Source organism: Chelmon rostratus, chromosome 5 (genome assembly GCF_017976325.1).
Source record: "Chelmon rostratus isolate fCheRos1 chromosome 5, fCheRos1.pri, whole genome shotgun sequence".
Taxonomy (NCBI): Eukaryota; Metazoa; Chordata; class Actinopteri; order Chaetodontiformes; family Chaetodontidae; genus Chelmon; species Chelmon rostratus.
Genome location: NC_055662.1, coordinates 29,930,243 through 29,952,742, shown reverse-complemented (window position 1 = coordinate 29,952,742; position 22,500 = coordinate 29,930,243). Strand labels below are relative to the sequence as shown.

General features: G+C 46.2%; 2 protein-coding genes across 2 annotated transcripts in view; both read right to left on the bottom strand.

Annotated features, from left to right (window-relative positions):
• The window catches only part of ak8 (adenylate kinase 8), a 14,947-nt gene extending 5,124 nt beyond the window's left edge, over positions 1-9,823 (bottom strand). The window contains exons 1-9 of the mRNA XM_041937750.1: positions 9,705-9,823; positions 8,121-8,228; positions 7,933-8,017; positions 7,155-7,204; positions 6,786-6,887; positions 5,887-5,955; positions 1,030-1,111; positions 584-655; positions 124-321 (exon numbers count right to left, since the gene is read on the bottom strand). Coding sequence (XP_041793684.1) covers positions 124-321; positions 584-655; positions 1,030-1,111; positions 5,887-5,955; positions 6,786-6,887; positions 7,155-7,204; positions 7,933-8,017; positions 8,121-8,204 — 742 coding nt within the window. The 5' untranslated portion in view covers positions 8,205-8,228; positions 9,705-9,823. The remainder of the gene's footprint in view (positions 1-123; positions 322-583; positions 656-1,029; positions 1,112-5,886; positions 5,956-6,785; positions 6,888-7,154; positions 7,205-7,932; positions 8,018-8,120; positions 8,229-9,704) is intronic.
• A 931-nt stretch (positions 9,824-10,754) lies between these two features.
• The window catches only part of tsc1a (TSC complex subunit 1a), a 17,262-nt gene continuing 5,516 nt past the window's right edge, over positions 10,755-22,500 (bottom strand). Inside the window, 17 exon segments of the mRNA XM_041937683.1 lie at positions 10,755-13,655; positions 13,735-13,875; positions 14,799-14,986; positions 15,368-15,490; positions 15,684-15,794; positions 16,552-16,734; positions 18,153-18,319; positions 19,269-19,339; positions 20,076-20,230; positions 20,375-20,634; positions 20,879-20,978; positions 21,068-21,159; positions 21,241-21,304; positions 21,306-21,353; positions 21,433-21,491; positions 21,835-22,034; positions 22,254-22,327. Coding sequence (XP_041793617.1) covers positions 13,142-13,655; positions 13,735-13,875; positions 14,799-14,986; positions 15,368-15,490; positions 15,684-15,794; positions 16,552-16,734; positions 18,153-18,319; positions 19,269-19,339; positions 20,076-20,230; positions 20,375-20,634; positions 20,879-20,978; positions 21,068-21,159; positions 21,241-21,304; positions 21,306-21,353; positions 21,433-21,491; positions 21,835-22,034; positions 22,254-22,327 — 2,550 coding nt within the window. The 3' untranslated portion in view covers positions 10,755-13,141.

The following is a 22,500-nucleotide window of genomic DNA, read 5'->3' as shown; positions in this document are numbered from 1 at the left end:
AGACTGGAGGAGGGCATGAATGTGTCGTGGTATCACGGTCAGAATCTGTAAGACAAAAAGAATCGTCCCACAGGGCCACTGATCGATCGGGCCAGCCTGTCCCCGGTGTGTGTGTGTCTGTACCTTGTTGGTAGACGTCAGTGTGCGGCTGATCACAGTTGATGACTTTCAGGACGTGTTGATAGGCCGAGATCAGACCTGTGACCTCACAGCGGTAACGCTGCAGATCAGCCAATCGCTGCTTCTCCGACCGACTCTGCTTCTCCAGGCGCTGAGTGACGGCGGCGGCGGCTGGCCAGATGAAGGTCCGGTGGTACACGTCTGCAGACAGGAAGTGATGTCATCAGCAATCACAGTGTAGTGTCAAAGCTTTTACTGTTAGTGGGTATTTCTTGTTTCTGTGACTGGATGGGTTTTACTGGACTGGACGTTGTAATGGACACTCGTTTACTGCATCGGTATCGGACCCGTTCTAATGCTAGAACAGGAAGCTTACAGCACACGTTTGTTTGAGGGCTGCACAACTGTAGAGTGAAATGTCTTCCTGTCTGCTGGAATCGACTGAACTGGACCCTGGACTCACCTCCTGTCAGCGGGTCGACCAGTTTCCCCTGAGTCCTCTCCAACAACACGTCATCAGGAGCCTCTAACATCACTGCGCACACACACACACACACACACACACACACACACACACACACACACACCCCATAGTATTTTTCAGTGGCAGAGTGGTATATGTAAGGGATCATGTACAGTGAGCAGGTTCCTGTGGAGAAATAAACCCCGATGCGATGACATAGACATGACACGCTCCATATGTTGCCTCTCAAACCAGCGGTTTGTTATTGAGCTTGGTACATTAAGGGATTGCCCCTTTAGCAAATGACTGAATTTCACAGCTGAATTTTCGCCATTGACCAATCAGAACTGAGTATTTAAGAGTGCCGTGTTCTAAATGCAGTATATGTTCTACATGTTCTATATGTTCTACCGTATATGAACTCTGAGTGGATATTTTGTTCTCACCAACATGTTCAGGAAGGACTCCGGCCTGCTGGAGACTCAGAGCCTGCAGATGAGTTTGAGGGATTCCCTCCAACACCCAGCCCTGTAACACACACACACACACACACACGCGTGCGCACACACACACACACACGCACACGCACACCGTGCACACTAAACTTGTTTGTGTTTCCAAACTCCACTTTTTACTTCATTATATTGACCTTATGCTACATTTTCTTACATTCTTGTGTGAGACGTCAGCTCAGTGTTGCTCAACTTAAAGCTGCTCATTAAACTCATCGTCTGGGTGAAGTCATCCTAACGTCTGTCTGTTTTTAAACCGTGTGAGGATGACAGCTGCTGTATCCTCTGCTCACTGCTGTCTGACAGTCACATGAAGTCTAAATAAAACCTGTCTGTTTAATGCAGAGAGCTGCTTCAGTCGCACTCAAACTATTACGGACGCTTATTCCCTCAGTGCTGCCTGCCAGGCCGAATAAAGACGACTGACAGCAGCTCTGACTAACACACACACACACACACACACACACACACACACACACTCTTATGTGCTGTTTAAGATTAAGATGCTGTATTTGGTGATATTGTGTTTGTTAATCAGGCAACCGTCCTGTCTCCTTTTTAATCCTGAACAGGAAGAAGCTAAAAAGTACTTTAAAATATGGTTTATAATTTCTGTATTTGATGTGAACATTTAGAGGGCAGAATGAGCTTCGACGTATTTCACTAAAATCAAATGTTGCCACAACACAAGAGAGGCTTTCAGACTGATTCCAGAGGAGATAATAAAGTACAATCTGTGTCACATTACAGGATAAGATCAGTGTTAGCTTCTCAACAGGCTAACGCCAGTGTTAGCTTCTCTAACAGGCTAATGCCAGTGTTAACCTTTGCCAACAGGCTAACGCCAGTGTCAGCTTCTCAACTGGCTAACGCAGTGTCAGCTTCTCTGACAGGCTAACGCCAGTGTTAGCTTCTCGACAGGCTAACGCCAGTGTTAACCTTTCCAACAGGCTAACGCCAGTGTCAGCTTCTCTGACAGGCTAACGCCAGTGTTAGCTTCTCGACAGGCTAACGCCAGTGTTAACCTTTCCAACAGGCTAACGCCAGTGTCAGCTTCTCCGACAGGCTAACGCCAGTGTTAGCTTCTCGACAGCCTAACACCAGAGTCAGCTTCTCGACAGGCTAACACCAGTGTTAACCTTTCCAACAGGCTAACGCCAGTGACAGCTTTCTCGACAGGCTAACGCCAGTGTTAGCTTCTCAACAGGCTAACGCCAGTGTCAGCTTCTCCGACAGGCTAACGCCAGTGTTAACCTTTCCAACAGGCTAACGCCAGTGTCAGCTTCTCCGACAGGCTAACGCCAGTGGTAGCTTCTCAACAGGCTAACGCCAGTGTTAACCTTTCCAACAGGCTAACGCCAGTGTTAGCTTCTCAACAGGCTAACGCCAGTGTTAACTTCTCCGACAGGCTAACGCCAGTGTTAACCTTTCCAACAGGCTAACGCCAGTGTTAACCTTTCCAACAGGCTAACACCAGTGTTAGCTTCTCAACAGGCTAATGCCAGTGTTAACCTTTCCAACAGGCTAACACCAGTGTTAGCTTCTCAACAGGCTAATGCCAGTGTTAACCTTTCCAACAGGCTAACACCAGTGTTAGCTTCTCAACAGGCTAACGCCAGTGTTAACCTTTCCAACAGGCTAACGCCAGTCTTAACCTTTCCATCAGGCTAACGCCAGTGTCAGCTTCTCTAACAGGCTAACGCCAGTCTTTACCTCTCCGACAGGCTAAACGCCAGTGTTAGCTTCTCGACAGGCTAACGCCAGCGTTCGTTTGTCGACTCAGTCATTTCCATAATTCTCCATTTGTGCCCGCAGAAGTGGCCAAACGCTTTGGAAACAAAGTCAGAATAACTTGTGTTGAGAAACAGTCGTGACAATAAAGGTAAAATTCAGAAATGAAACAGACAGACATGCAGGCAGACAGACAGACAGAGAGAGAGACAGGTATTTAATGTGACAGGAGGAGGCGGGGTCCTGATGGGAGCTGTCAATCATCATCCTCTCCTCACACACACAAACACATGCATGTGTGTGTGTGTGATGAGTTTAGCCTGTAGCCAAAAACAGCCATTAGCAGATGAAAGTAGGTGCTTCTCACACACACACACACACACACACACACACACACACACTGATGCTAAACGCTTAATGCTGAAGCTAAACGCTTGAGGCTGAAAGAAGCTGCTGTTTGTAGAGTTTAGAAGAAAAAACGAAAGCTGAACGTTGGTTTACTTCTGATCACTGAGAGGCTGCTTCACACACACACACACACACACACTAAAAAACACCCACTGAACAAAGATAAATCTGAATCAGAGTTAGAAGAAGAAGAAGTGGCAGACAACGAGACAACAGACATGATTTCTTGTTTTAACTGCACTTTCAGGAGTTCACTGGAAACAAATCAGTCACACATGGAAATGTTGCAGGTTAATGGAATTAACTGGCCAATCACAGCAGAGGAGGCAACACACCGAGAATGAACCAAACAGGAACTCCATGATATGATTCCAATTTAAGCATTTAACTCAACAACAACATTTCAGATCTGAAAGAAGCTCGATACAAAACCCACAGTTCAACGACCAATGAGCCTTCATCTCAACAAAAACTCCTCTTCAGAGAGCAAAACAAGGGGACGATCAGCTGAGAGGTTTGATAGAGGCTCCACGGGTGGAGAGGATGGAGCTGCAGAATAATCTGACCGTGTAACAGCTGAACTATGAATTAATGACTTTTTAGCTTGTTGTCAGGGGCTAGCAAGCTAATCAGTGATGACTCTGAGGATGGACTGGGCCTCCTCCACTGGGGAGAGGACTTTCTGAATTCATTAATGTGCTGCAGGCTTCGATCGCTGGTTTAAACACTGTGTGGAGGGTTATTCTCCTGTGTGTACAGCATGAAGCTACGACGACTCGAACTGTCATTTAATACATTTTAGTTTAGAGTTTAGCCACATGTACTGGTCATATCATAAGTAAGTCCAGAGGTCCATAGGGTGACAGGTGGAGAGGAAGACGGGGGGTTACATGCAATATCCATCAACTAACAGAAACACATGGATGACTCCCTCACTAGGCCCCAGTAGAAACACCTACAGGACGCCTTGAACCTCCTCAAGGTGACTCACAAGACATCTAGAGACATCTAAATGGACATTCTACAGAAATTCTAGCAATACTCACAGAACCCCTAGAACCTCTCCATTTCCTACAAGAACCTCCCCCATGACCACTACAACCTCTTCTCTCAACCCTGAGAACCACCTACATGACCACTGCAGTCTCCTAAATGACTTTTAAGACCCTGACCAAAACAACCTCCTAAATGACCACTACGACCTTTTAAATGCCCCCTTCTCCCCCCAGATGACCACAAGCAAAACCAAAAGGACCCCTAGGTATGACATAAACCACAACATGCAGTGTGTGGTGTGCCTTCACCACAGCTTCAGTTCTCCTGTCAGAGTTTCCTTTAGTGTGTGGAACTCAACTGGAGGAAAGTACCACACTCTGCAAAGTATAATCTTCATTTGGTGTTTTGGTGCTGGAGATCCATCTAACATCTACGAAAACTACCATGGGTATGCAGCAACCGAAGAACCCAGGACATCTTCAACAGGACCTCTAGGACCTTCCAAAGGACAAAAAATAACCACGTATAAGACCACTAAAGCATCTTTACCGACTCCTAGAATCTCCTGAATGACAACCACAACCACCTACAGGACCCCTTAAACCACCTCACTGATCTCTAGAACAACCCCAGTGACCACGAGAACCTCCTCACCGCCATAACATCTCAAAGTACAGCAGAAGCACCCAAATGAACCGTGACCACCTAAACATCGTAAAACATCGTTAGCACCAGAGCCTCAGAACGAATGCTGCCACACCCGTTTTCACCCGTTTTCTCTTTAGCTGTCATCCGTCTGCGTGTTGTCATTGTCTAACAGCGAGCAGGTAGAGTGTCGATATCGGAACGGAGGGCAGATGATCAATCGGACAGATAAGTGCAGTTGTGAGCTTCAGTTTGTGTTGTTGTTGTTGTTGCTGTGTGAGTGTTGGTGACAGCAGCTTCGCTTGCTTTAATTCCTTTAAACTGATCAGAGAGCAGCTCTCAGTGTCCTGATGAACGCTGACAGGAAACAGGACGTGATGCTAATGAGGAGCAGCAGAGAGGACGAGCCCGAGCGAAAACAACACGCGCGGTGTGACAGCAGCGTGTCCGTTTGATCAGATGGTCTCTGGGGAAACGCGCCAACGCGCTGCTCGGCCTGCTGGGAATCGTAGTACGACACGGCGGCGACCAGAGCGCTAATTATTATCATCACAGCATCACATCACAGACGAAGACAATCAGAGAGGGAGACAACGAAAGACAGAGAGACAGACGGGCGATCAGCTGATCGAACTGGGCGTCCACAGCTGCGTCCAGCCTGAAGGACATCCAGTCATCGACCAGGAGAGTGCTGATTGGCTGCTTCCTCTGTTTAACACCTGGGAGGAAGTTCAACTGTGCTGCAGCACAAGTTCAAAAATCTGATTTTGCGTCACTTTGCAGGAGTTCATTCTGGGGGGTGGAGGCATCTTAAGCCTTCAATAGATAGCGATAGCAGGGAGGGGACATGGTCAGTACCTCTGAGCCAGGACCAGACTGAGCTGACATGATGGAGGAGACTGAGGGGGGTCTGATATGATGGGGGAGTCTGACGGAGGTCTGACATGATGGGGGAGTCTGAGGGGGGTCTGATATGATGGGGGAGTCTGACGGAGGTCTGAACAATCTTACCCTGTTGAAGCAGTCGATTTCATTCAACCTCTGTTGAATCAGTCTGACCAGCAGCTCAGCAGGAAGCTCCTAAACACACACACACACACACAGACACACACACAGACACACACAGACACACACACACACACACAGACAGACACACACACACACAGACACACACACACACACACACAGACACACACAGACACACACACACACACACAGACACACACACACAGACACACACACACAGACACACACAGACACAGACACACACACACACACACACACACAGACACAGACACACAGACACACACACACACAGACACACACACACAGACACACACAGACACAGACACACACACACACACACAGACACACACACACACACACAGACACACACACACAGACACACACACAGACACACACAGACACACACACACACTCACACACACACACACACACAGACACACACACACAGACACACACACAGACACACACAGACACACACACACACACACAGACACACACACACAGACACACACACACACAGACACACACACACACACACACACACACAGACACACACACACACACACACACAGACACACACAGACACACACACACACACTCACACACACACACAGTTGGCCTGTAAATGATGGTACAATCCAAGCCTCGGGGCTTCTTCCTCAGTTTATAGAGATGAGGTGGAGTGAAGGTGTGGACTCAGCAGCACCTTCACGTTCTATTTGGAAGCTGCTGTCATGCAGGTGTGATTAGTGTCGACCTGTTTCAGGTGACATGACAGCTGCTGTGCTTTGAGTCTGGTTCAGCAGTGTGTTGGCTGGAGGTCAGAGGTCATCAGCTCATTACAGAAGAACACTGAGTGTAATGAGCTGTGTGTGTGTGTGTACCTGCTCTGGCAGTGTGTACTGTGCTCTCAGCTCTGATTGGTCCTGGAGTAAACTGTCTGTGGTCACATGGACAGCTCTCAGCTCAGCGCTCAGCTCTCTGGCCTGCAGGACAACCACAGCAGAAGTGATGATGTAACACACGCTGTTAGTTAATTCTCTTCATTTTATTCTACTTTAACTTCTACGTACTTTTTACTCCACTACACGTGTCTGACAGCTTTAGTTACTAGTTACTTTACAGATTCCTCACTGCCCAGTGAAAAGCACGTATCTCCAGATGTGTTGATGTTGAAAGTGACAAGCTGACAAGAGAACGGCGGTTCACGAATACATGACGGAGAACGTTCCTTTAACCCTGATGATACTCACCACGGTGTGCTTCCCAACAGCAGGAGGACCGAGCACCATCACCCTGGGAACTGACAGACAGACAGGCAGACAGACAGGAAGAGACACAGACAGAAAGAGACACAGACAGACAGGCAGACAGACAGGAAGAGACAGACAGGCACACACACACACACACACAATGACAGACAGATAAAGAGACAGACAGACAGACACAGAGAGAGGGACAGAGAGACAGACAGAGACACTGACATCAATAAGGAGGTTCATGAGACAGGATGGTTAAATCTCGCCTGTATATGTAAACTCATGATTTTGGTGCTGAAGAGAAACAGAAAACTGAAGTAATGAAATCAGATAAATGTCAGTGTTAAATCATGTCATGGTCAACGCCTTCATTAAACTGAGACACACAGAGTCACAGCCCCATCTAGTGGCTGCAGAGATGTTCATCACTCACCGTTCCAAACTGAAAGCGAGCCTTGTGAGTGCTACACATTTAAAAACACATTTCACTCCATCATGATTCAACCCTGTGAGCCTTCACGCAAACACACATCTACACGCTGCATGATGTGCAAAGCTATGAGGAGCTGCACTAAAGCAAAGAGCAAAGATCAGAGAGCATTCTGGGTCGCATAGAGTTGTTTTTCTCAAAATCTCAAGATCCATTTGAGTCCTCTTAACACTCCTTCCAGGGGTCTCGGCCCCTCAGCTGTCTCACTCCCAGGTTTGTCTTGTTATTGTGAAAAATAAAACGTGTCACCGCTCTGAGCTGCGTTCAGGTGTGTTGACTTACTGTCTGAGCTGCTCCTCTGCAGCAGGCTGATCAGGTAACAGATCGGATCTTCAGGTTGATCGATCACCAGACTGGACAACAAGCTCTGAAACACACACGCGCGCACACACACACACACACACACAGCCTCAGTGTAGTCAACCTGATCTGGAGCTGTGTGTTAAAACAGATAAATGATCCTTTAATACCTGCACCAGGTGGAAGATGTTGTGCTTGTCAGCGTAGATGGATATCTGAGGTGAAATCCTCAGAGGTTTCGCCGTCTCATCCATCAGGACAATACTGGATACTTTTCCCTGAGGACCATGAATGCATCACATTTAGAAAATCCAGTTCAGCTACAGGCGAACACAGGAGTGAAGCTGCTTCGGCTTTTCTGACTGATCCTGATCCACTGAAACGGGCCTTTAAATCTGTTCCTGGCCTGAGCACAGCAAGGTTGCATGTAGACCTGGATTCATGTGGGCTATGTGAGTCATCATCAGAGAGGTTTAGAGGGGCCTGAAAACCATCTCAGCTGGGGATAAATAAAGTTTTATCTTATCGGTAGAGGAAATGTAGACTGTTTCCTGCTTTCTTTTGATGTATGATCTGAATGTTATCAGTGGTCACTCTCAGTTATACAGAGTTTATACGACTGTGTGTGAAAACCTTCAGGAAGCACCGATAACCATCTGAAAACACTGAGGCGTGATATTGATCTGTGAACACGGTTCATTGACCGCTGAAGAACTAACTGTGTTCCAGTGGTTTATAAAGTCGCTGAGATCAGCTCCATCTGCACCACCTGCAGCATCAACCTGCCCAGCCAACCCGACGTTCCTTCCAGGTTTCTGTTCGCCACACTGATCTGAGAATGTTTGTGTAAATGTTTTGATCCACGTGACTTTCCTAAAACGTTCTCAGAACCACATGAAACAACGCTTTCTGGAGGTAATGATGGCAGCCGTTCTTCCTGCTGGCTTTTCAGCTGAACGTCACCAGGAGTTTTTTCAGCGTAGAGTTACCGTGACCTGCAAGAAGTTTGTCACATTCGGCTCAGCTAACCTTGCCAGAACGTTCTGAGGATGCGTCATCTTAGCTCAAGGTCGAGAACATCGTATAACTTCTAGAGAATGTTAACGTGGAAACGTTCAGCTAATCTTCCCAGAATGCACCTGGAACGTAACAATGACGTTGGTTTTATGACGTTTTAACATGTAGAGAAAGCTGTGTGGGAACGTTGCCACAACCAAAAATAGTGTTCCCGGAACGTCATGGGAACCAGATTTAGCTCTCTGAGTGATGAACGAATGCATCAATAATTACAATCTAATAATATCATGTATAGTTTTGTGAACCATTCTGCATAATGACTGCTTTTACTTTTGTTTCTTTAATATATTTTTTATGGTAATACTTTTGCACTTTTACTCTAGTAAACTGTAGTATTACAACTACTAGGATTTGTATTACTGCTGTTACTGATGTATGAGATCTGAGTACTTTCAAAACTGCACACCAAAAAGTTTCATCAACACAAACTACAAAGTCTGTGAAAGTCAAATATATGAGAATATGACTAATAACAGACAGACAGACAGGAGGACAGACAGACAGACAGGCAGACAGACAGACAGGAGGACAGACAGACAGACAGACAGGAGGACAGACTGACAGACAGACAGGAGGACAGGCAGACAGACAGACAGGCAGACCGACAGGCAGACAGACAGCTAGCTTAATGTTTATGACAAACACTCGGCTCTGTTAGCTGTTAGCTTCTTACTTACTTTTCTAGTTTCCTTCTTGTTGAGTCTTGAAACGATGGAAACAGAAACGAACGTTGAATTTTATAAAATCATTGATAAAACTTCCGTGAGGAACAGACGTAAACACTCCTCACCTGCAGAACAACGAGCCGGTTGCTATGCAAACCTTCCTGTTGTTAGGGAAGAACGTCATCACCGCGCGTGCGCACGGGATAGGGTTCGCGGTTATTTTTACTTTTATTTTTACTTTTCTGCTTTAAAATGCAAAAATCTCAGCATTTTTCTTCATTACCAACATTTACAAACAGAAAAAACATTAGAAAGTTAAAAACATTTGGTTTCTAATGATGTACGACTTCCGGTCCTTCGTAATTTTCAAAATAAGAGACGTCTGCATGCCGGGGAAGGTTTTTAGGATGTAACGTGAGATCTGTGGTGGCTAGCTAGCTGCTATATGCTGTGACGGATATATAATATAAAGTCTAAACAAAGAGTCACATGCTGTAGAAACCTGTCTTAGGAAGTAGGCTGAGCTAAATGTAAATAAGTCCTGCTAGCACAGAAGCTAATGTTAATGCTTTGCTTTGTGGCTTTTGATTTTCACAGGTAGTGTTAGCTAAATGCTAGCTAACTGTGGTTACCTTTGTTAGCACATCATACCAGACTGAAAACAAGCATGTGAGGGTTTGAAACCTGATAGTAAAATCGTTTTTTCACTACCAGAGGAGAGGAAGTAACTAAGTACATTTACTCAAGTACTGCACTTCAATACAATTTTGAGGCACTGGTAATTTACTTGAGTATTTCTATTTGATGCTACTTTCTACTTCTAATTCTTTCATTCACTTGACATCTTTAGTAACTAATTTTCAGAGAAACTTGAAAAATGTTTTTTTTTTTTTATTGATCAGATTGATCTGGTGATCTGGAAGTTTTAGTTTTCATCAAACACAAGCAGCCGTAGAAGAACTTTGACTAAATAAACCTGGACTCATGATCTGATGTCAGCTCTGACAGTTCATTCATCGATCAGGACACAAACTGGCGGACATCCAGAGATTTTACCAGAAGTCTTTATTTCTAGTGTTCACAGTTTAACATTCGTCTCTTCAGGTTTGTGATACTCAGGGCAACGACTAGAGATCATTTCAGATCAGGTTCAGCTTCAATCAGCTGGATTCAGTCCTATAGAGGACAAGAGGAAGTCTTTGGTCAGTCTGTCGTTACTTTAAACTGTGATTTACAGGATATCCTGAACTGAAACTGATCCTCCTCAGTTTTTGGCTTTGAGGTACAGTTTGACACAATAGTTTCAAATAGTCTCTTTTTTCCTGAGTGAGGCGTTCAGATAAAGATCAGCCTGTCTCTCGTCCGGAGATGAGGTCAGAATGAGAAACAGCAGTCTAACAGTATTTCTCAAAAAGCTGACGAGGAGCTTCTGCAGAGCTTCTGGACATGCAGACATGAAACTCTGACCCTTGGATCCTGAGCTGGGAACCTGAGGAGATATTTGTTTTGCCAAATCAAGGAACATTTCTGTCAGTTTACCCGCACGCTGATCATTCAAAGGCTGATGACTGCAGCCACAGACCAGCTGATTCTGCACTTTGATAGTTTAGTCGCTGAATGAGTCGGAAGCCTCCTGAACCGTTTAGAAACAAAAAAACATCCCTCTGCTGAAGCTCTATGCCAGAAGATAAGAGGAGAAAAACACGTTTTCCCAAATTATCATCGCCTTCAAGGAGCACACCAAACCCGGTGTCAACCAATCATCTGAAAAACTTCACAAAGTGTGTCAGGATGGAGATTTGTGGGGCCTGAATGACTGCGTGACACGTTCAAGCTTCAGTAATCGCTGTCTGAACAGGAGACGCCTGATGGTTCATGGACAAATAATTTGGCATGTCAGCGTGTAAACCGGAAATATAGAGGAGCAATGATAGAGCCCTGAGGAACAACCAAGAACTGATGTTGTCAATGTGATCATGATGTTGCTCTGAGTCTGCTGGATGTGGGGGTAAGCAGCTGTTTGCTAGCATTTTCACCACAACTGCTTTGTAAGATGACAATGTGTCAGATATGGTGTTGTGCAGCTTGTTCTGCTGCCCCCAGTGGTAAAAAAAAAAAAAATCACTGGAAATCAGCATAACAGGATGTTTACTAAACAACTGACTCATTTCCTGAGCTCATTTAGTGTTTGAGGCTGGTGTAGCACCATCTCATGTGTTTGAAAGATTAGCGACACGGTTAGCTAGTGAGAAAAAAATATTTCTGAGCAACAGTAAGGCAGTTTCAAGTTACGGCTAACGTAGCCTGATTAGCTTCTTTGTAAATTAATCAACACTAAACCGCTGAATTCCCTTCATTTTCCTTCCCTTATTTTTGGCTTTATAAACTGTGGCAACTACAAATTCCCCCCATTAACCGTATATAGAGATGAACAACATGACGGCATGAAGCCAAAATATCTCCATCGCCCCCTGGTGGCTGGGTGCAGTACAGGTCAATAACCCCGCAACCTCCATGTTAGCGGGTTGAAGTACGTGTCAAATAAATAACGATGGTTTCTGTCTTTTCGGGGAGCTCTGATCATGCTGACGTATGTTCGAGCTTTCATTTTTCTGTTAAGTTTCATTTTAGTTAATTGATAATAGAAAAACGGTGTGATGTCATGATTGACAGCTCGTGTGTGCTCACAACTGAAGTCAGGTGGGTTTATGGGCGGGACCTCGATACCGCAGCTGACTCCAAATGACATCACCAGCACAAGATGGCATGTTGGAAACAAGAAAACAGGTTTCCTCTGTTTTGTCAATCAAAATGAAATGTTAGCTAACACCAGTAACATTAAGCTAGTAATACTAGCTAGTTTTTGTCAAACTAGTTAAAATAATGTTGATATTTTTCTTTTTTGTTTAACTTACATTACCTTGCTCGTAAACAAACATTAGCTCATTAGCAACCTCTGAATGTGGAGAATCAAGTAAAACACAGCCAAACACGCTTGGCTGAAAATTACTCATTAGCTTAGCTTATCTTGCCACAGTTGTTGACAAGGTTATCGTTCTTGAAAGTTTGCTCTGTTCCGATTGGAGGAATGAATCGTGTCTAATATGACATCATCTTGCTCTGCTGAACATCTCTAAAATAAAGCACATAGCATGTTTCTGCACAGATGTTAGCGGTAAGCTCACCATCACAAAGCTTCCAGAAGGACGAATGAATTTCAGTGTGGTTTGGTTTTTTGTAGTTGTGAGCAGAGTAAACTCAGTTTCATGACGGTGATGCTGCGTATTAACACAGTTTTTTACTTTTCTTATGAAGGACGACTGAAAGTCCTGACGTGTTCAGAGAAAGATTAAATGGTCATTGCGGACCCGTGGTTAGCCAGTCCTCAGTAACCTGCTAACACCTGGACTCCACCTCCACTGGACTCCAGCTCTTTCTCCAGCCCTTCATCAGTACTCCGGCAGTGTCTCATTGTAGTCCATGATGCTCAGTTCGTGTCTCCTCTGGCGGACAGCGAGGGTCAGGTCTGCAGGGGGCGCTGGAGCTCCAGAGGCAGGGAGGCTGGGAGCTGAAGCCTGGTTTGGGGGGTCAGTCGGAGGACTCCCCGTGAGGAGGGTGGCCTCCTCTGCCTCCTGACCCAGAGGAGGACACTCCAGCTGGGCCTCCTCGTCCTCCTCATCTTTCTCCTCCTCCTGCTCCTCCCCTTGCTGTTGTTCCTCCTCCTCCTGGCTGCGATCGGTCGGTCCGAACAGCTGCCGTGCATGCTGCTCCAGGAAGGAGCCAATGGCCAGGGGGGAGTCGATGGGGGAAAGGGAAAGGGGAGAGGAGGAACAAGAGGGGAGGTACAGGGGGGAGGTGGAGAGGGCCTCCACGCCTCCATTTATTATACCAACACAAGAAGAGGAGGGGTGGGGCATGTGGGCGCCCTGAGGAGCTGGTAAAGCGGCACTGCTGCCGTTGGGCCTGAGGGCGAGACACATGACATCACATGATTACAGCACTGACATCATCGGCGACATCATCTGTTCTGTTACAGGTTTACCTGCCGCGGACGTCCTGGGGCCGGCTCTGGCTGTGTGTGTCCAGGTGGATCTGGCTGTACAGGTGAAGCATCTCCGACTGCAGGGTTTGGGTGAGTCTCCTCAGAGCGACGCAGCGACTCTCACAGGCCGACAGCTCAGCTCTGACACACAAACAACACGATGGTCGTCAGCGAGCGCGTTTACCTGCTCATCAGGATCCTGGTTCTTGCCTCATTCAGACAAGATGATTTTAACACGAGAAACCTGGTGCAAACTGCTGCTACACAAACTGCTCCTGTAACAATACACAGACTGACGGCAGCGTAGCATTATGCTATATCAGAAGCTAGCAAAGCTGCTAACTGGACTACATCTGACGTTAAACGCTAATGCTACAGTGTTGGTATATGGAGTTAGGACAGCTAGTCGATGTCGGCATCACTACGTGTTTGTTATTATGCTAATTTCATCTGTCCAATGACAGCAAACCGTTCATCGCCCAGTGTTGTAGTTGATGGTTTCACCACTTGATGTCACTGTTGTCTGTCCGGGGTTCAGCTATCACCTCATCAGAATGCTTGGTCCCAGTTTGCGTACATTTTTGTTGTTGTTTGAATATTTACATCAGCTGTTTTTAGCCGTTAGCCTGTTCACTATTCTGTAGCGAAGTGATGAACACGGTCATTGACACCGCGCTGCTCACTGATTGGCCGCAGGAAGTGAAAGCATCATTTCTTGTGGTTAGTTTGGACTTCAGTTGAGGACTTTACGTCACTCAGCTTTAGCTTTAAACAACACGTTTAACAAACTTCGCAGCCTAACTTCAAAGAGAACGCTCGCTGCTGCAGCAGTCCACTGAACTCTCAGCAGCTTCCTGTTCTTTAGGCTTTTATTCACCACCACCTGCCACAGGTCACCTGACTCAAGAAGCAATGCACGCCTGCAGCAGGTTGATACGCTTCACCTCATCAGGTGAAAGCAGCGATTTTCATCACATCCTGTCTGTGCGATACAGCCGCGACACACACATCATGCAGCCTGTCATAGAAAAGAAAGCTGGCTCAGAGAGGTCCAGGACTCTGACCTGCTCTGAGCCTTTGTGTCCTCCAGAAGTTTCTTCTGATCCAGGATCAGCTGGTCTCTCTTGGCCAGCTGGTTCTCCAGCTCCGTTATCCTGTGATTGGCCGCTTCCAGCTTCTGTCTGTGCTGGACATCGCTGTCCTTCAGCCGCTGGTACTCCTTACCCACGCTGCACTGCAGCATGGACGCCTCCTGACCAGCACACACAGAGACGACATGAGGTCCGGACCGACTGCTGGTCTGGAGCTGTGTTCTGCTCTGCATGTTTCAGTCAGTGTCTTCATTTCCGTCGTGTTGTGTCTGTATGACTCTGCAGTGGAACAGCGTTCCCTCACTACTCTCTGTTCTACGGATTATTGATCTGTGTGCTGACACAGGATCCCAAGAAGGTTCTCAATTTACTCTTATTCTCTGTGTGTGTCTGTGCATGTGTGTGTGTAAACGTGTGTGTGTAAACATGTGTGTGTGTATATACATGTGTGCATGTCTGTGCATGTGTGTACATTTGTATACATGTTTGTGCATGTACGTGTGTGCGTGTATACGTGTGTGCGTGTGTGTGTGTGTCCTCACAGTGCTGTGGTGTGTCTCTCCCCCCTCCAGCTGTTCGTTCAGGCCTCTGTTGGTTTCTCTCAGCAGGACGAGCTGCTGGTTCAGCAGGAAGATCTGCTGCTGCAGCTGCTCACTGCTGCACAGCTGGACACACGCACACACGCACACACGCACGCACGCACGCACACACACACACACACACAGATTTTTTCTCATCATTTGCAGATGGAACCAACATTTTCTTTTCGTTTGTTTGGGACAGATGTTTTTTAAATCGTGACAACAATGTTTACATTGACATTAAATCATGACATCAGCCAATAGGAGTCCTCCTCACCTTGAGTGACAGCTGGGTCAGCTGGTGTTCTGCATTGTAAGCCTTGTTATTGGCTTTCTGAAGCTCCGCCTCCAGTTCCCTCAACCTGCTCTGACACTCCTGAAGCTCACTCTGAAACAGCCAATCACAACACAGGTAGTTTTAAAACAACCAACCAGCACAGGATGTACTCCAGCCTCTGTAGCGAGGATGTTCTGATGTTCTGATGTTCTGATGTTCTGGCAGCATCGATGAACATCACTGAACAACATGCTGCTGGAGCTTCAGCTGGACGCCACATCGCCAGACCTGATCCAGTGTGTATATACATGTGTATATGCGCGTGTGTGTGTGTGTGTATATGTGTGTATACGTGTGTATATGTGTGTGTGTATACGTGTGTATATATGTGTGTGTGTATATGCGTGTGTGTGTGTGTGTATATGCGTGTGTGTGTGTGTGTATATGCGTGTGTGTGTGTATATGTGTGTATATGTGTGTGTGTATACGTGTGTATATATGTGTGTGTGTGTGTATACATGTGTATATGTGTGTGTGTGTGTATACGTGTGTATATGTGTGTGTATACGTGTGTGTGTGTATATGCGTGTGTGTGTGTATATGCGTGTGTGTGTGTGTATGCGTGTGTGTGTGTATGCGTGTGTGTGTGTGTATATGTGTGTGTGTGTGTGTGTATGTGTGTGTGTGTATATGTGTGTGTGTGTATACGTGTGTATATGTGTGTGTGTGTGTGTGTGTGTATACGTGTGTATACGTGTGTATATGTGTGTGTGTGTGTGTGTGTATACGTGTGTATATGCGTGTGTGTGCGTGTGTGTGTGTGTGTATACGTGTGTATATGTGTGTGTGTGTGTGTGTGTATTCACACCTGCAGCCTCTCGTTGCCTCTCTGCCCGTCTTGTTGCTGCAGCAGCAGTTGTTGGATGTGTGTGTGCAGCTGCTTGGTGTGTGTGTGTGTGTCCTGCTGCAGTTGTGTGTATCGTCTCTGTTCTTCCTCCAGACTCGACTTCAGAGATCGAATCTCTTCATCCTGAACGCTCAGCTGACCCTTCTGCAACACACACACACACACACACACACACACACACACACACACACACACACACACACAGTGGCCTTACATCCTCCATATTCCACAGTTATCTCTGCCCTGATGGTGGCGTCAGATGAAAGGTCAGAGGTCACCACACAGGTGATGCTCGCTGACCCCAGAGGGCAGATCACATGTTCCAGCTGTTCCTCACTTTGACTCTTTTTCCTTCTCTTGTTCGTCACCTGAAGGCCACACTCGGCTCTGGCTACACCCCCTCTCTTACACTGAGGGGGTGGAGCTTCCTGTGGTCTTTGCACAGGTGCTTTCCTTCCTGTTTTAAACATGCAGCTTTTCAGCCGCGTCCTCAGAAACTCTGGACTCTAATGTTCTAATTACATTTACGCACATTTATTTTACTACATAATAGTAAATATATAATATTATATTATTCTAGAATAATATTGCCCTTTAATAATATTCCTACTATTACAATAATAAAGTAGTAATTTGACTTCATCCTGGTCTCTGTTTGGGCACACACGATTCTTCGTGTTTTCTGTCACTGTGGAATAATTTAAGCACTGAAATCAAAAACAGTTCGAGTATAATTCTGTTTAAAAAAAGACATAAAGAAATGATTCTACAGAGGTACACTGAATAATTTGCTTGCTATTTGAATTCAAATGTGGCAGGAAATGATACACAGTGTTATGAAATTAATTATTATATTAATTATTATTATTATTATTAAATTATTAGTAATGAAATTAATTAGAACATATTAATAGTTAGGTTATAGGAGTAGGATTAGATAAGTTTATACTTCTTCCTACTCCCTTTCGCTCATGTAAACTGTGTTGCTTATGAGATGTGACTGTTTTCTGGATTATTTTTTGTTTTGTTTTTTGTTTTTTTTTAATGTGCACTTATTTCCTTATGATTCCTTATGATTATTATTAGTTATATAGGTACTACGTGATCGAAATAAAGTTATACTACTACTACTTCATGTTGATTAAATGTGCTGCAGAGACCAGTTGGACCCTGATGACCCTGTTCATACTGGTTGTTGCTGGAGTTTCTCCTCCTGCTCCTCGGCAGGAGGTGGACATGTGTCAGAAACCCCCCCTCTGGGTCCCTGCAGGGACCGTTTTATGTTCACGTGGACCGACGCACTCGTTTTTTCTTTTGATTTTCAGAACATTTACAGGTTGGAAGATGTAGAAATCATCTGCAGTGCCACTATGAAGACAAACGGCTGCACATTTTCATGACGGCATGATTCCAAATCAAAGCAGACAAATGAAGAAGGACAGAAGGAAGACATGAAGGATGAAATAAAAGACAGAGAGTAAAACAGGAAGGAAGACAAAGAGAGAGAAGAAGGAGGAAAGAAACTCAGCAGTTATGGGACAGTGTTCACATGGCTGTGTTACCATGGCGACGCTGTGCTCCTCCAGCGCGGTGGCGTTGATGACTCTCCGCAGCAGACGGCGGTTTCTGATGGCGTGTTGTTGACGTTTGAAACGTTCGTACTGCAGCTGACTGTGGACCAGCAACAACTGACTCCTCAAAGACTGAAGCTCCTCCCCCTGGGCTGGGCCTGACACACCACACACACACACACACACACACACACACACACACACACACAGCCTGTCATTTACTCATATCAGGAGTCTGGAGATGATGCGTTTAAAGCCCTGCAGGAAGTCTAAACTTCAAAAACCTGCTGCTGGCTTTTCCCCATTTAACTTTATTTGATTTCTTTCTGTATCGAAGGAACCTAAGAGCTGAAAACCTCTCTCACTACCAAGAATGACCCTCTGGGTGGCGCTAGAGGACAAGTCAGAGGATCCCGACAGTCATTGAGTGCGTCCTCATTCATGACGAGCCATTGAACAGCTGGTGAGATGTTTCAGTCTGGGCTGAAACAGCGACTCCACATTAACTAGTTTTTAGCTGCTCGTTTAAAAACAGAAGCATGACAATGAGTGAGCGGGTCAGATTAGTCCGGTTAGTCTGGTTGGTTGTAATCTAACAGTTAGGAAAATCTCACTTCCGTTCACACGTACACAGTTCAGTCAAAGCGAGCCACGGTCGGATCTACAAACTAGACTTTGAAACAGGTTCATCAGGGTCCTTAAACCGGTGGGGGGACCACTTTAAGACGTTTCAGACTCTGGTGCTGGAGGTTTAACTACGACTGTCGGATGGAAAATGTTTTGTGACCTAGAACCAGGGCCGGCCCACCCTGATCCATTGACAGGAGGCCCCCCTGTCAATGGATCATGTCATTGAATGTGTTTGATTGGCAGCTGTCCAATCAATCATTATGCTGCTACAGATCCGATATGATGGTTAAAAAAAAAAAAGTACAACATCCTGCAGTTCATTGAGTCACAAAAACAGCAGAGATGAGATCCACTGCAAAAAAATCACGTCAGAACATCCACGATCATTTTCTGTATCGGATCAATGTGTTAATCAATCAGTCAAGACAAACCAGTTAATCTAAAGGTGAGTGTGTTGTCAGGGTTAGGTTCAGGTACCTTTGGTTTTCATGCTCTGCTGTTTACCTCCAAAATGACTTCGATCCACCGACTTATTCACTGCTGACAACCTGCAACACACACAAATGTTTGTATCTCTGTTCCCATGGAGACAATCATTAACATAATGTATTAATTCATATCAAACCCTGACATCACAACTGAGTATCAAACCCTGACATCTCAACTGAGTATCAAACCCTGACATCACAGATCTTTTTGAGTTAATCTCTCAGCTGTTGTTGAAATGAACATCAACTAGCTGATGTATTAGATTGTTCTAGACAGATGCCAGACCAGCATAACGTCAGTCAGGGCTTTAACCAGCCCCAGAGTGAAGAAACAGACTTGATGTACTCGCTGTTTGGGAGTTTCCGGTGAAGTTGTGGAGTGGACTTCAGGACCAGGACTGATGTTTCCTCATTAGTATGCAGGTTATATATAATCACACTCTCTTTGCCCCCTCCTCTCAATCCCCCTCTCTAAAATGCTGACAGAAAGCTGAACTGAAAACCACTGAGTGCAAAAAACTGAATACAGGAAACCTGAAAATGTTTCCTTTTCAGTGGAATCAGTGAAACTGCTTCGTTTTGGAAAATGTCCTGATTCGACAACAGTTACTGATCCAGTAAACCGTCACATGTAAACTGTCAGATTTCTGCTTCTCGCTAAAAACAATAAGTGGATGAAAACTTAAGAAAAGGAAATGTAACATAACATCAGCACATGCAGGTGAGAGAGACTGAGTACTGCAGGGCTCCGGCCTGGTGCCACTGCTGTGCTGCTTCTCCATGGTAACAGGCTCACCTCCTGCTGAGGCCTTCGTGGGCATCATGACCGTGGACGATCAGCCGGTCCAAAACCTCCAGAGGAGAGACGCAGGTCTCCTCCTCCTCCCCGTCCTCCCCCTGTCCTCCCCCTCTGTCCTCCTTCTGCTCCCCTGCTGCTCTCTCCAGCGCCTCCTGCAGCACACAACAGGACCAACGTTAATCTGAGCTGAAACTAACAATTATTTTGACTTTAATCAGTTTGAGCAGAACTTGATTAAATAAACTGAGCTGATCGAAGTATTTTCTGAATATTCAGTTCAGTCCATTTCAGTTTACCTGAGTCTTCTTCCCGATGAAGAGCTTGGCAGCTCGCGGCAGAGCAAGTTCAAACAGGGGTTCATATGGAGGGGCGGGGCTCTGGTCTATGTGGGCAGGGCCAAACAGGGTGGAGGGATGAGGGGGGGTGAGGCACAGTGACATGGGGGGAGGAGGGCAGAGGGCTGAACCTGACAAGGCCTCGTCACGGCTGGGGGTGGAGGTGAGGAGGATGGGCTGAGAGGAGGAGGAGGAGGAGGAGGGCTGCTGGGATCTGACCTCTGGAGAGAAACAAAGAGGAACGTCGTTCAGTTTGTGGTTGAAAGCTCCACAAAAAGACAGTAAGTGAGCCCTGAGCTGAGCTTATTCTGATTGGTCGAGGTTATTTCCCTCAAGTTTTAGTCCTGGTCCAATCAGATGACACTTTGCTTTGAAGTTTATTGTTGTTAATGTTTGTAGCACGAAGAAGAATAAAACGTTAACGTGCACACTCACCTGCGCAGGTGATCAACCTCATCAACTCACCTTCATCATCGTTGTTGTTGATAACATCACTCTGGCCTCTTCCCTCCTTCTCTGTGATTGGCTGAAAGGATGACCCCTCCGGCTCTGTGACCGGCTTCACCTGCGAGGACCAGAGAGAGACTCCTTCACAATAAAAGCCTTCCGGTGAAGAGGAGAGAGCTGAACGTCAACCTGCAGTCCTGATCTCACCTGGTTGTTGTTGTCAGCAGTCAGACTGCCATCACTGTTCTCTTCAGTCAGGGGTGTCACTGGGACGGCGGCTGGTGAGGGACATTTCACACCTGGAGTTTACCACAGGACAGACAGACAGACAGAGTTTCAGGAAGTTATTAATCAGATTTTCGTGCGTCTCACAGTCTCACCTGAGATGGAGGCGGTCCTGCTCAGCGGGTGGGCGGAGCCTGCAGCAGCAGGTTCAGGGGGGGGGCGTCGACAAACCACACCGTGAGGAGGGGCTCCAAGTGAGATCATCAGCCTACACGCAGATACAACATGTAAACAGAGGAGGAAAGGAAGGAAGACAGTAAAGGAAGGAAGGAAGGAAGGAGGATTACCTGTATGTAGGAAGTGTTGAGCGTCAGGTGTCCAGAGAGCAGAGGACAGACTGAACTTCCTGTCAAAAAGCACATAAGACATTCATTTATACCTAAAACGAGCCTTTACTGATTAAAAAAACACACGACGGTCATTAAGTAAAACTTTTAGAAACAGAGAATTAAATAATGAATAATTAGTGTGTTCAGAGGGTTTGAAAGACTTCTCTGACGAACCGGCAGAAACCTCTTCACATGATCGACTGTTCTCTACAGATTATGTGTCTTATCTTCATCTTTTATGTCAGGAACAAAGAAAACCTTCCCTGAACTCAGGACTTAATGAACCTGATGAAGGAAGGTGACTTCAGAGGCGACTCAAAGCTCTTTCATAGCTTCTGGTTGTGGTTGCAGGTTACTGACCTGAGCTGCTGACGGACTCTGAGGTGACGCTCAGGTGAGGCAGGGGGGAGGTCAGCGGGGGAGGTCTGGGTGAGGAGGAGGGTGATGGGGGAGGGTCTCTTAGGGAGGAGTAAATCTCCTCCTCACAGGAGGACTCCAGAGGATCCAGAGACACTCTGGAGCACTCGATCACAATGTCATGGACTTCGTAACACCTCCACCTGCGACAGACAGGAAGTTAGCTCCGGTTCTGTCACAGAACACGGTCCTCGCTGGGCTCAAGTGGGCGGGGCTATGTCAGGCATTTCTGTGCTCCAATTAACAGCATAGCAAACAGGATGTGATGTCACTTAATGTTGTGTAAAAGTGCAAATTAAAACTAAACCGAGACAAAAGCCAGCAGCAGGTTCAGCTTTGGTCTCTGTTACCTGTGGACTCACCTGGTCGGGTCCACTTCAGAGTCCTGAGTCCCTGTGACCAGCTCTGGGTGAACCCTGACATGTTCCAACATTGGCTGGGATACACAGACAGACAGAGAGACAGACAGAGACAGAGAGACAGACAGAGAGACAGACAGAGAGACAGACAGACAGAGACAGAGAGACAGACAGAGAGACAGACAGACAGAGAGACAGACAGACAGAGAGAGAGAGAGACAGAGACAGACAGACAGAGACGAACAGACAG